The sequence below is a fragment of the Hyperolius riggenbachi genome, chromosome 12 (assembly GCF_040937935.1).
Source record: "Hyperolius riggenbachi isolate aHypRig1 chromosome 12, aHypRig1.pri, whole genome shotgun sequence".
NCBI lineage: Eukaryota > Metazoa > Chordata > Amphibia > Anura > Hyperoliidae > Hyperolius > Hyperolius riggenbachi.
The window spans coordinates 66,818,661-66,831,875 of NC_090657.1; the positions used below are offsets into that span (position 1 = coordinate 66,818,661).

Genomic DNA, 13,215 nt, shown 5'->3' on the forward strand with positions numbered 1-13,215 from the left:
GCTGTTATCTTCAAAATGAAATCAGCACAAATCGTAATTTTTGCAGCACGAATGGGCACAAACGTAGCACTAACCGAGCATGAGGAAATTTTTATTTGTGCTGATTGTAGGGGAGCCAGCTTCACGGAGCCTCTATGGCGTTATTTCCATCCCTGTAGGTGAATAAACCCATATGTCAAGTGTTGAATTTAGAGGCAGGTAGTGAGTAGCAACAAGTGTAGTGAAAAGATTATGGAGGCTGCCATATTTATCCTTTTAAACAACACCAGTTGCCGGGCAGCCCTGCTTATCTATTTGGCTGCAATAGTGTCTGAATAACACCAGAAACAAGCATCTGGCTAATCTTGTCAGATCTGGCAATAATGTCAGAAACACCTGATCTGCTGCATGCTTGTTTAGGGTCTATGGCTAAAAGTATTAGAGGCAAATGATCAGCAGGATAGCCAGGCAACCGGTATTGCTTAAAAGGAAATACATATGGCAGCCTCCATATTCATCTCATTACAGTTGTCTTTTAACACTTCTCCAATGCTAGTTCATTACTGTAATTACTGATATATATATATATATATATATATATATATATATATATTGGGGGATACTTTTCTTTAGCTCTTTCTTTATTCTAGAGCTGGCCAGCCATGGTATCCTCCATACTTCTCTCCATATACGTTTTTTTTTTGAAGTGTGCAACTTCTTTTACCCATCCTGTGGTGGAATGAGCTCCCCATTGAACTAACCACTGTTATTTCTGTATCTGATTTTCTTTCTGATCTAGATAATCAATGATCCCATCCATGGTCATATAGAACTACACCCCCTGCTGGTCCGGATTATAGACACTCCACAGTTCCAGCGTCTGCGATACATCAAACAGCTTGGCGGCGCCTACTATGTCTACCCAGGAGCCTCCCACAACCGATTTGAGCATTCTATTGGGTAGGTTAATTTATTGGTCAGGTAATGGACTGCTTAGTTAATCAGGTAGTGACCAATGTAGTGAAAACAGGAGTCACATTGTTATGGATACAAGAAAATAAAGGATAATTTTTAAGCTTGTGCTGTTTTGAACTCTATACCCTGTTTGGAGACTTTTATTTCTGCTAGGGCACAGATTTTAATAGCCTGGCTCCATGCACTTCTGCCACAATCTTGAGTTTGCTGCTGCTATTAAAGGGAACTGAGCACATTCTCTTTCAATGGAATCTCTCCTGGCATAGAAGCTGCCATGTTCCCCCCTCCCCTTCTCACATTCCTTATTTACAGAAGTCAGAGATGCTATCTTGACACATTGACACAAACTCGGTCTTTGAAGAAACAGTCCTAATTACTAACCCCCTTTGTTGTCTAATAGCATTGTTTACCTCTTGGTAATTAGCCCAATAAAACAATTAGGGACCTGAAAGCTCTGCGGCCGGGGACGGCCGGGCAGCCCTGCTGAAACAGGGTAATTAATCTACTTTGAATGTAAAATACAAGGTAAAATGAAAGTTTATTTTAATAATGAAACAGATTGTCGGCATGCATTTTTCATGTGCTATAAAAATGTCCTGAATGATAAAAAAGGTGCTCGGTTCACTTTAACAACAGCTAAGCTTCATGTACTGGTTCATTGGGGGACATTTATCAAGAGTGTCTGAGACTAAATATTGGTATGTTTTTAGAAATCCGTTCAGAACTGTCTCAGACATCATTAGATAGTGCAGATTCCTTCTTAAACTGTTGTAAAATAGGAGGAGTTAGGAAGGTCTCTCAGACAGTACAGTGTGGGAGGGGAATTGCTGTTGCCAAGGTAACCAATACATCTGCTGTATTTATACTGGCTGGCTCTGAGGAGGTATTCAGCAAGGAGAGGAGCCCTTCACAAATCATGTTTAGCCTGCACTGCTGCACTATCTGTAGAACTGCTGTTAGGCACTTTTAAATTGCAGCAGTTTAGGGATGGATTTGCACTTTTCTTAAATGTAGTGCAGCTTTAGAAATTCATGCTAATCTGCCGCAAATACGTAGGATTTAAAAAATCTTATTATCAGTCAGAACAGTTCCACTGCTGGTTAGTACTGTATAAGAAGAAACAACTGTCGGTAATGCTTTGATAAATCTGGCACAGTGGCTCCTGTCCCTGTGATCCAATGTGAGCCAATCATGGTAATCAAGTGGTAAAAATACAAAGAAAGATTTGGGTCATTTAGAGGCCATCCTGATTCAGTTAAACTTACTTAGTACCTTTACATTAAAAATAGTGTTCCTGGTTTCAGAACTGAATAGTTAAACATACACAGTTAACTTTTAGTGTGAACATCTGTGATATGTATCTTAGCTTTGACACTCTTTTTTTTTTAGCTTTTTCTCTTACATTTAGTTTTGCAAAATTTACTACCAGAAATACAAAACAGTGTGCTGATGATGACTCAAATATGCAAATGCACTCTTTATTCCCATGATTTATTATGCAGCTTTAACTATTGAGACATCTCAGGGAACCCTAACTACCAGTTACTTATAAATGTTCCCACCATTACCAGCAGTTATTGCACACAACAGTAGTGCTGTGGCCTGCCAGTTAAACTATATAATCACAAAATGTTAAGCACCAGTGGGTATAAAAAGACAAGCAGGGACTGTCCATTGAAGCTGACGGGAGTAACCAACGTCATTACACGTTTCAGTGTAGCTTACACCTTCATCAGATGATCAATGAAGGCATAAGCTACGCCAAAATTCGTAATGACTTTGATGGCATGCTGGAGCTAGAACCCGCCCATCCTGCCAGAACCCAGAAGTGCAACCACCGCAAACTAGTGCTGCTGGCCTCAGCACTTAAGAGGCAGGGGGAATACAGCAGACGATTTGGGGATCCGACTCCCACAGATGTTTATATGTGTTTTACTTCTACCTTGCTGTTAGCTTTTTTACCTCTCATTAACCTGTTCTGTACCAGCTGTCTCTGGCTCCTTAAGGATCAGAGACTGCTGGGTACAGCAAAGCAGCGCAAAATGGCGCTTCCCGATGAATCTTCACGCAGTCCCGCCGCTCTCGCCGGTCACACCGCTCGCCCGTCGCTGCAGGTTTCTCTCTTTGCTGTCTCTATGATGGCAGAGCACTGTGCTCTGGTCAGGAGCCGCTTTCATTGGCGCCTGACCCTGCCAATCAATGTAAGCCAATGGGATTGGCTTACAGTGATGACAGGGTCAGGAGCCAATGAAAAGGGCTCCCGACTGGCTCACAGAGCTCTGCCATCATAGAAACGGCAGGGCGAGTGTATTGCGGTGGGGTGAGAGCGATCAGCAGGAGAGGCGTGACTGCGCAGTGACGATTGTTGAAGTCTACATCCTGTCACATCCACGCTGCCACATGCAGGACGTAGATTTCAACTGCGTCAATCTGTTAAAACCTAGTTAATGCACCATAGAGTGTTTCCTTTCTCCTTTCAGGCTTAAATAGGAGCAGAGCATGATGGAACATAAATCCTGACATCCCAGTGGCTAATCCTATGATACTACAGCTAAGCCTGCAGTATCCGCTTTTCACCACTCAGGCTCTGACAGTATAAGAAGAGGGTTAAGCCGCATGCTCTCGTCTATAGGAAGTCCTGGCCCTGCACAGCTGCCACACATGCATGGCTCTTTCAAACACCATGCTGACTCACAATGGTCACCCGAACTGGCTCTAAGAGGGACCAGACCAATATGCTCCAGTCACCGTTTGGGGAATAGTCACTTCCGAAGGCTTGAAGACTGTGAGCAGTGTGACGTTAAGGAAAGGTTACGTCAATTGTATGTACAATCGGTAAACTAAAGTTATCGATTTTGCACAGGAAATCAGAGTAATAGCTAATCCTAGAATGAAGAAATGGTTATTTACAATCTATCTAGCAAATCAAACATAATGGTTAGTATGACTCTCCGGAGGGTAGATTCTTTATAGCAACAATCAGATGACCAGAACAGCCACAAGACTCAACGATAAAATTTTTAGTTTTATTCTAAAACTACATACACACAGTATACTTTAACACACAGATAAATATACCTGTCTGGCAGAACAGAGTGGTTTGTGTCAGAGATACTGTGGTTACCTCCGCTGCAGGAAGCGGCGCCGCCGCTTCCGCGTCTGTCGTCACCTTGCCCGCAGCCGCATCCCCGCAGGCTCCTCTCGGCAGGCCGGGCATCTCTCCATTACACCAGCATAGATTAGCACGCGCGGGCAACAGGCGGCGTGATCTTTATGCATTGAGGAGGCAAGTCAGCTGATGCACCTGTCAGCTGACCACGGCCGCCGCCTCCGCAGTGCTGATTGGTCGGCTCGCCTTGGGCGGGCCATTTGGATTAGCTGTCTGTATTTAAGCTCAGAGCTTTCAGTAGCTCATTGTCTGTTGTTGCTGAAACTTTGCAGTGAAAGCTCTCAGACCTTAGTCAGATCCGTGTGTGTTTGATCCGGCAGGACTCCGGGGATTCACACGTAGCTTAGGATTATTATTATTATTATCATTACTGTAATATCATTATTGTGTATGAACTTTGCCTGAACACTTGACTATTCTCTGCCTTCCGATTCTGTACCTCTGCCAATCTAATCTGTTGCCGACTCTAGCCTGAACTCTTACTCTGATTTAGCCTCCTAATTCTGTACCTTTGCCCATCTGATCTGCTGCCGACCTCGGCCTGTTTTTAGACTACGATTTTACCTGACGATTCTGTACTGCTGCTGACCGACCCGTTCCCAATACTCGTACCACCACTCTCTGTCTAGTGATAGCCCCAGCCACTAAGGACTATCACTTAGGAGTACTCCTGTTATTACTGTGCACTAAATACACGTGTGATCACACTCTGAATAAAGTACTGACTATTGTTCTGATAGAGCTCGTTCTGATCATCAGATATGCCAATGATCATTACATAACAACAGACCAAAAATGACTATGGATGCCTTAAATGCACAGGTTCAGGCTTTAACTATAGCAGTCGAGCAGTTAACCACTACTGTTACGGCACAACAGGCTCAGTTAAATCTCCTGTCTGAGTCTATACGCAGCCCACAGGAATATGTATCATCATCGCCTCCCACTCGTGTTTTTGAACCTAAAATGGCGCTCCCTGAAAAATGTTCAGGTCTTAAGTCAGATTTCAGAAATGTTAGAAATAGGTGTATGTCTTATTTCCAAATGAGACCCCTATCATCAGGCTCTGAATTGCAGCGGGTAACCCTGATTATAAACACTATTACACGGGGATTCTCAGACCTGGGCTTATAATCTGCCAGACGGCCACGAGGCTTTGGTGTCCGTTCAGGCATTTTTTGAGGTCATGGCGGTTATATATGATGACCCGGACATAGCCGCTACAGCAGAGAGAAAATGTAAAATACTATGCCAGGGTCATGGTACAGTGGAGGATTACGCTTCAGAGTTTAGGAAGTGGGCAGTCTCTTCTAGATGGGAACATTTTGCCTTATTGGATTGTTTCCTCACAGGGTTATCAGAGTCAGTATCAGATATCATGATCAGTCATCCTGAGCCCAAAACCCTTGATGAGGCAATAGCATTGGCTACTAAGATAGATCGCAGGGTCAGATATCACAAGCAGGGCAGATCACGCACTTTTTCTAAAGTAGTACTTTCCTCTGCTGCTGGTGCGACTAGTGCGGATGAGCCGATGCAGATAGGCCATTCCAAGCTATCTGAGGCAGAGAAAACCAGGAGAAGGAAAGAGGGTCTCTGTTTGTACTGTGGGGAGAAAGGTCATCTTATCCAAAATTGCAGTAAGAAGTCGGAAAACTTCTCCGCCTAGGTGTAGTAGGAGGTACTACCCTAGGCGAACCTGTTTTACCTACAAGAAATACCAAAATGTTATTACCCTGTTCTATCACATGGGAGAATCAGGTTCTTAACACCCAGGCCTTTGTCGATTCAGGTTCTGCAGCCAACTTTATCGACTCTGATTTAGCCTCTAAATGGAATATTCCCATCTGTTCCATAGAAAGGCAAATTTATGTAACTGCTATTGATGACTCTCCCCTGCAAAACAAACAACCTCTTACGCAGACTCCTCCCCTTGTTTGTCAGGTGGGAGTTCTGCATAAGGAGGAGATACAGTTTTATGTCCTTAATATGTCTTCCTCTACCATTGTCTTGGGTCTTCCCTGGTTGCGTAAACACTCTCCTCTGATATATTGGAACACTGGACAATTACTGGCATGGTCCCCAGCCTGCCAAAAACAATGTCTGGAGAAAATTGCCATGTGTTCTGTTGACATTCAAGTGGAGGGTGTTCCCCCGCAGTATGTCGCCTTTCTGCTGATAAACTTCCCCCTCATAGGGAATTTGATTGTCCCATAGATTTGAGACCCGGTACCATGCCTCCTAGGGGTCATTTGTACAACCTCTCCGGTCCAGAACAGGTAGCCATGAAAGATTACATCAAGGAAAACCTTGAGAAAGATTTAATCTGTCCCTCTAAGTCACCGGCTGGGGCAGGATTCTTTTTTTGTGCAAAAAAAGGATGGTGGACTCCGTCCATGCATCGATTATAGAGCTTTGAATAAAATTACCATCCAGAACCGTTATCCACTGCCGTTGATTGATGACTTATTTATGTACCTTTGCCCATCTGATCTGCTGCCGACCTCGGCCTGATTTTAGACTATGATTTTGCCTGACGATTCTGTACTGCTGCCTGACCGACCTGTTACCGACCTCGCTTGTACGACCACTCTTTGTTTAGTGATAGCCCCAGCCACTAAGGGCTATCACTTAGGAGTACTCCTGTTATTACTGTGCACTAAATACACGTGTGATCACACTCTGAATAGAGTACTGACTATTGTTCTGATAGAGCTCGTTCTGATCATCAGATACACCACTGATCATTACAGTTTGATAGAGAGAGAGTAGAGATGAAAGAGAAACAGAATGTCTTAAAATACAGTTCAAAGAACGTTATTGGTAGCCCATGTGACAATCGCAAGTCTTAGGCGGAAAGTCCAAGATGGCGATTGCCATGCAGTCAGAGGCCGTTGTAGGAAATAATCCAAGTGATTTTGCCAGTGTCCAGCTGGCTGTCGGTTGGTGTTAACGCAACATCAGATTTTAGCAATTGGACCTTGGACTCCTCTGAACTTCTGCTAAAGAATTTCTAATTACCTTTGCAGGAAGAGGTTCCTTAATGACACCATTTGAAGGAGAAAAAAAAAGTTGATTTAAAATGTCATTTAAGTATTTGCAATGAAATTTGCATTTGTGACTTAAATGGCGCACACGGGAACCGTGTGGGCGTCACAGCGACCATCGAGTTCAACCAGAAATGTATAAAGTACAACACTAGCCTGCTCCCTCACATATCCCTGTTGATCCAGGGGAAGGCAAAAAACCCTTACAAGGCATGATTCAATTAGCCTTAAAAGGGAAAATTCATTACCGACTCCAGGTGGAAACCAGATAAAATCTCTGGATCAACACCACCGGGAATCAGCTAGTAATTATAGCCATGGATGTCTTTCAATGCAAGGAAAGCATCGAAGCCACTGGCGTAGGGATTGCCATAGCAACAAGAGCAGTTGCTATGGGGCCCATAGCCATGGGTAGACTGTGGCTCTGGGGGTGATAGGTGTCTGCTGTGGGACCCCTGTGATGCACGGTCGGCAGTGTGCGATGGAGTGCATCAGAGAATTCACCTCTCAGTGTGGCTCCACCAGCTCCTCCATGTATCATGTCTCTATGACAACAGCGTGTCCCCTTCTCACGTGACCCTACATCGGGCCATGTGACGAGAGGTGCCGCTGTCATCATGGAGACATTAGGCACGGAGGCAATAGATTGCAGGTGGAGCCGCCTGGTGAGTTCTCAGTTATACACTGCTGGCCACCTATGCTAACAGAGGGGGCCAGGGGGGAGGAAGTGAAAGTCCCCTGGTCAGTGGCCACCTGTACTAATGGGGGGGTGAGAGGGGGGAATCAGACTGGCCATCTATGCTAAACGGGGAAGAGGGGGAAAGCATACTGGCCACCTATACTAATGGGGGGAGGGGGGAAGCAGAATGGCCACCTATACTTAGGGGGGAGGGAAGGGGGCAAGCACTCTGACTGCCTTTACTAACTGGGGGGGGGGGGGGGAGAGCACACTGGTCACCTATACTAACGGGGGAGGGAGGAAAGCACACTGGCTATCTATACTATCTGGGGGAGGGGCAAGCACACTTACTAAAAGTGGGGGGCTACCTAATACTTTTGACACCTTTGGCTACCTAAAACTAATGAATGGGGAGGGGCAATAGAGATGTTTAATAATTATTTTTTCGGCGGGGGCCCAATCAAATTCTTTTCTGTGGGGTCCCATGATTTCTAGCTATGCCCCTGATCTAAGGACCCTTAAATGCAGATATAGAATTTGCCATAACTACTTCCTGTAGCAGTACATTCCACATTTTAATCCTTCTTACTGTAAAGAATCCTTTCCTAAATACATAAAAATTTTTACCTCCATGTACAGATCACTTTCCTTGGTCCTTTGAGAAGGCCTAGGGACAAAAGGCTCATCTGCCAAGCTTTTATATTGTCCTCTGATGTATTTATACATGTTAATTATATCTCCTCTAAGGCGTCTTTTTTCCAGACTAAATAAGCCCAGTTTATCTTTCCTGGTAGGTGAGAATTTCAATCCCTCTAATCAATTTTGTTGCTCGTCTCTGCACCTGCTCTAAAACTGCTATACCTTTCCTGTAATACGGTGCCCAGAACTGAATTCCATATTCCAGATGCAGCCTTCCTAGAGAGTTAAACAGGGGCAATATTATAATAGCATCCCAAGTTTTTATTTCCCTTTTAATGCATCCCAAAATGTTTTTTGCTTTAGCTGCAGTCGCTTGGCATTGAATGCAATTATTTAACTTGTTGTCGATGGGTACTCCTAAGCCCTTCTTCAAGTTTGATGTCCCCATCTGTATCCCATTTACTTTGTATGGTGCTAGACTGGTGGTACAACCAAAATGCATGACCTTACATTTTTCGTTTCAATGATTTTTATTGAAAATTTTGTAGTAAAGAGAACAGTTATACAACACAACCTTATTTATAGACAGGTGCGAACATAGTGGCATTGAAAAGTGCTAATCATATTTCTGGACAAACAACAAATACTGTGGAGCAAATGCCGTAGTATAATATCGTACAGTCTAACAATATCAGACAATGAAAAACAGTAATACAAAACTTTGTTAATTATGTTATTAGTTCCCAGCCCATTGATATTATATCGTAACAGGGGTTGCAGACAGTGAGCTTTTAGCAGGGGGAATGTTGGGGAGATAACATAAAGGGAGTTTACCATCCTTCAATAACCATACGCGGCCGGATGGAGACTGCCTTTACCAATGTATTTAGTACTCTTGGGCAAGAGGACCTGCCTCCAGCGAGGTCAGGTTTGCTAATTTTCCATGAGAGATCCAAATTTTCATTTGGCAGAGTACTAAGTGCTATGAGAGAACTCTTGATGAAGATGGGGTGTATGATAAGTTACAGATCTAAACTTTTAAGCAAGTTAAGTTGATACTTCTGTTGTGTTCGTAAACTTCTGCTACGGTTTTTAGAGGAAGAGAAGAAGCCAGAAATAGAAGGGAGAGAAGTAGGTAAGGTTAGTAAGTAGAGACTTAAGAAAAGAAGAGTGAATAGGAAGTCAAGAGGGTCCAGAGACGAGGGTCGCTAAAGCTAATCCTCTTAATGTAGTGCATATAGGTGCCTAGAGTTATGCTTACGGAGGATCATAGGTTACATACTGATGTGATTTGTTCAGGGTTTAACATATAGTTGATAAGGGGGTCCCAAATTTTATGAAACTTTTCCATATTGTCGTTCATACGGGCTCTCAGTTTCTCAAAGAATAGTATATTGCCAATTCTATTTTTGATGACCTCAAAATTTAGAGACCGAGTGTTCCATGCTGCCGCGATTTTAATTTTAGTAACGGTGAAGATATAATTAAGGAGGGCATTTTGTGCCAAGGACAGGTGTGGGTACGGACAGCCTAGCAAAACGTGAAGCGAGTTTCGTGGAACTGGGGCATTAATTAGGGATGATGCCCAGGTACATACTCTAATCCACAATCTACGGACCTTCATACAGTTCCACCATATATGGGCAAAGGATCCTACCGTTCTACATCCTCTGAAGCAGTCCCCCGAGCATTTCTTATTATATTTAGCTACCCTTTGTGGGACTAAGTACCATCGAAATAAGAGTTTATAGTTTACCTCAACCAGGTCCGCGTTAATGGAGGTTTTAGGGATATTTTCCCAGATATCACACATATCAGTATAGTCGATCTGAAGGCCTAGATCTTCTTCCCATTTTCGTATGTATAAGGGTTTACTTTGTGAGTGTGTGAGGGTCAGTTCCCTATATATAAGTGAGATAGTCCCTGGAGAGCGGGGATTTGTGTCACAAATATTCTCAAAGGAGGTTCTGCACTTTGAAGACTCTACATTTGCGAGGTGCTTTTTTACAAAATGGGATATTTGCATATATCGGAATGATTCAGAAGGGGGGATTGCAAACTTCTCTCGTAGATAATCAAAGGATTTGATACCCACTTCAGCGACAAGATCTTGAATTCTATAAAGTTTTGCAGAAATCCACCACTGATATGGGCCGGAGGAATTCAAGGCAGCGGGGAATGAGGGATTGCCCAAAAAAGAGAGAAGCGGCCTGTGGGCAGATACTAGACGACCAGAGTATTTACAGCTATCCCACACCTGTAGGGATTGCCTTATAATGGGGTTATCAATTTTGGCACGGTGCACTGGCGTGAGCCAAAGGAGGTTTTTAATATTAATGGGTGCAATAAGCTGGCTCTCAATATCCACCCAAGAGGGTCTGTCAGTTTCTACATGCCAGTTGGCCAGGGTGGCTAATTGAGCTGCTTGATAGTAGTGGGAAATCTTAGGTACTCCCAGCCCCCCATCTATCCTTAGACGATATAAGTATTGTTTATTGAACCTAGGTTTCTGGGCTCCCCAGATAAAACTATTAATTTTCCGCTGTAGGGATTCGATATATGAGGAGGGGAGGGGAATAGGCAATAGTCTGAACGCATATAGCAGTTTGGGGAGAAAGGTCATTTTTATGGCCACAATTCTGCCTAGCCAAGATATTGCGTACCTTTTCCAGCACTCCAGTAGTTCTGTAAGCCTCTTTACAAGCGGGGGGAAGTTGTGTTGAAAAAGTGTGTCATAGGAGTTAGTGAGGTAAATGCCAAGGTAAGGGAGTTTATGAGGATCCCAATCAAACTCAAACGCATCTTGCAATGCTTGCATCAATCGTGGAGGGAGGGAGATGTTTAGAGCTTTTGACTTTGCCGGATTAACGCAGAGCCCTGAAATTGCACCAAACTGTGTTAAGATTTTAGTTAAAGCTAAAATTGACCTGGTGGGTTGAGAAATACAAACTATTAAATCGTCGGCGAATAGTCCTACTTTGTGTGTTTCCTTCCCTAATGGTATGCCCTGTATCTCTGTACAGTTTCTAATCTGGATAGCAAGTGGCTCGATAGAGAGAGCAAATAAGAGAGGCGAGAGCGGGCAGCCTTGACGAGTTCCTCTCGTTATGGGAAAAGGAGATGATTTGAAGCCACTGTAGGCTACTGTTGCTATAGGGTGTGAGTATAGGGCTTTAATCCAATTGATGAGGTTGATTCCAAAACCCCATGCTTGAAGTACGGACACAAGGTAGGACCAGGAAACCGAATCAAACGCTTTCGTGATATCTAACGAAAGTAACATGGCTGGGAGTTGGGAGGTTTGAGTTTGATGAATTAAATGTAGAAGGCGACGTACCCCATCAGACCTTACATTTTTCAACATTGAATTGCATCTGCCATTTATGCCCCATATGCCAATCCTATCCAGATCCTTTTGCAATATGTCACTATCTTCCTGAGAGTTGATGATTCTGCACAATTTTGTATCATCTGCAAAAATAGCAACATTGCTTTCTACTTCATCTACTAGTTCATTAATAAATGAATTGAAGAACACTGGACCCAGAACAGACCCCTGTGGGACCCCACTACTAACAGTCACCCATTTTGAATATGATCCATTGACCACAACTCTTTGTTTTCTGTCCATTAGCCAGTTCCCTATCCATGCACACAGACTCTTCCCCAGTCCTTGCATCCTCAACTTTTGCACCAACCCACTGTTGTGGTGAACAGTATTAAAAGCCTTTGCAAAGTCCAAGTATATCACATCTACAGCATTCCCAATATCCACACTAGCGTTCACCACCTCCTAAAAGCTGAGCATGTTAGTCAAACAGGACCTATCCGTAGTAAACGCACGCTGGTGCTTAAAAATAAGATTATTCTCTGCTATGAAGTCTTGTACAGCATCTCTTAGTAACCCTCTCAAATCATTTGCACACAACTGACGTTAAGCTGCTGAATTACTCTTGCACGGGGTGCAAAATATGCTGCACCCAGCTTCAGTGCTCGGCGCTAAGCGCCAGGCACCAAAATGACCTGCTTCGGCTGGTCAGGCCTCCTCTGTGGAGAATCTAGCAAATGTACAGTAACCCCTGATCCCCTTTGGCAAGTCAGTGAGTCATCCATCGGCCAAGCCCTGGCTGAGAATATAGTTCTAATCGCTTAGATGAGAACACTTCCATATACTTTCGTTGTACACATGTTTTTTAAACCGCTAGTGATTTTCAGTGATGCTGAAATCGCTCTGAAAATGCACAAGTGTGAATGGGCCCTAACGGCGTGCCTGTGGGATAACAGGCTCTTTGTGGTGGATTCTGTGGTGGATTTTGAGGCTTTTAAAATACTTACCGAGCCTCCAGTGACGTCCAGCAGCCTTCCTGCGGTACCTAGCAGGCTACTACCAGCTTCTGTGCACAGAAGTCGGTGTGTCACCTGATGTGGGTCAGGTGACACGTCAGCTTTGATGCATGGGGGAAGCCAGAAAGCCACTTGGAACCTGGCCGGTGCTGCAGGAAGGCTGCTAGATGTTGCTGGAGACTCGGTAAGTATTTGGGGGGGGGGGGGGGGTTGTGCTTTTTAGGCTGGTTGCAGGAAGCACATGTATCCGGCGATCCCTGCTGGTGCTGGATACTGGGAACTCTGCTGTAGAAAAAGAAATCTGGAATTAACCTTTAACAAGAGTGTCTTTATCGGTACACCTCCTCAGATGTGCAGTTGTAATCAGCAGGGCCGGATGTCTG

General features: G+C 44.0%; 1 protein-coding gene across 1 annotated transcript in view; it reads left to right on the forward strand.

Annotated features, from left to right (window-relative positions):
- Positions 1-13,215, forward strand: part of LOC137540944 (deoxynucleoside triphosphate triphosphohydrolase SAMHD1-like) — a 372,279-nt gene that overhangs the window by 160,329 nt on the left and 198,735 nt on the right. Inside the window, exon 5 of the mRNA XM_068262118.1 lies at positions 779-939. Within this exon, the coding sequence (XP_068118219.1) occupies positions 779-939 (161 nt within the window). The remainder of the gene's footprint in view (positions 1-778; positions 940-13,215) is intronic.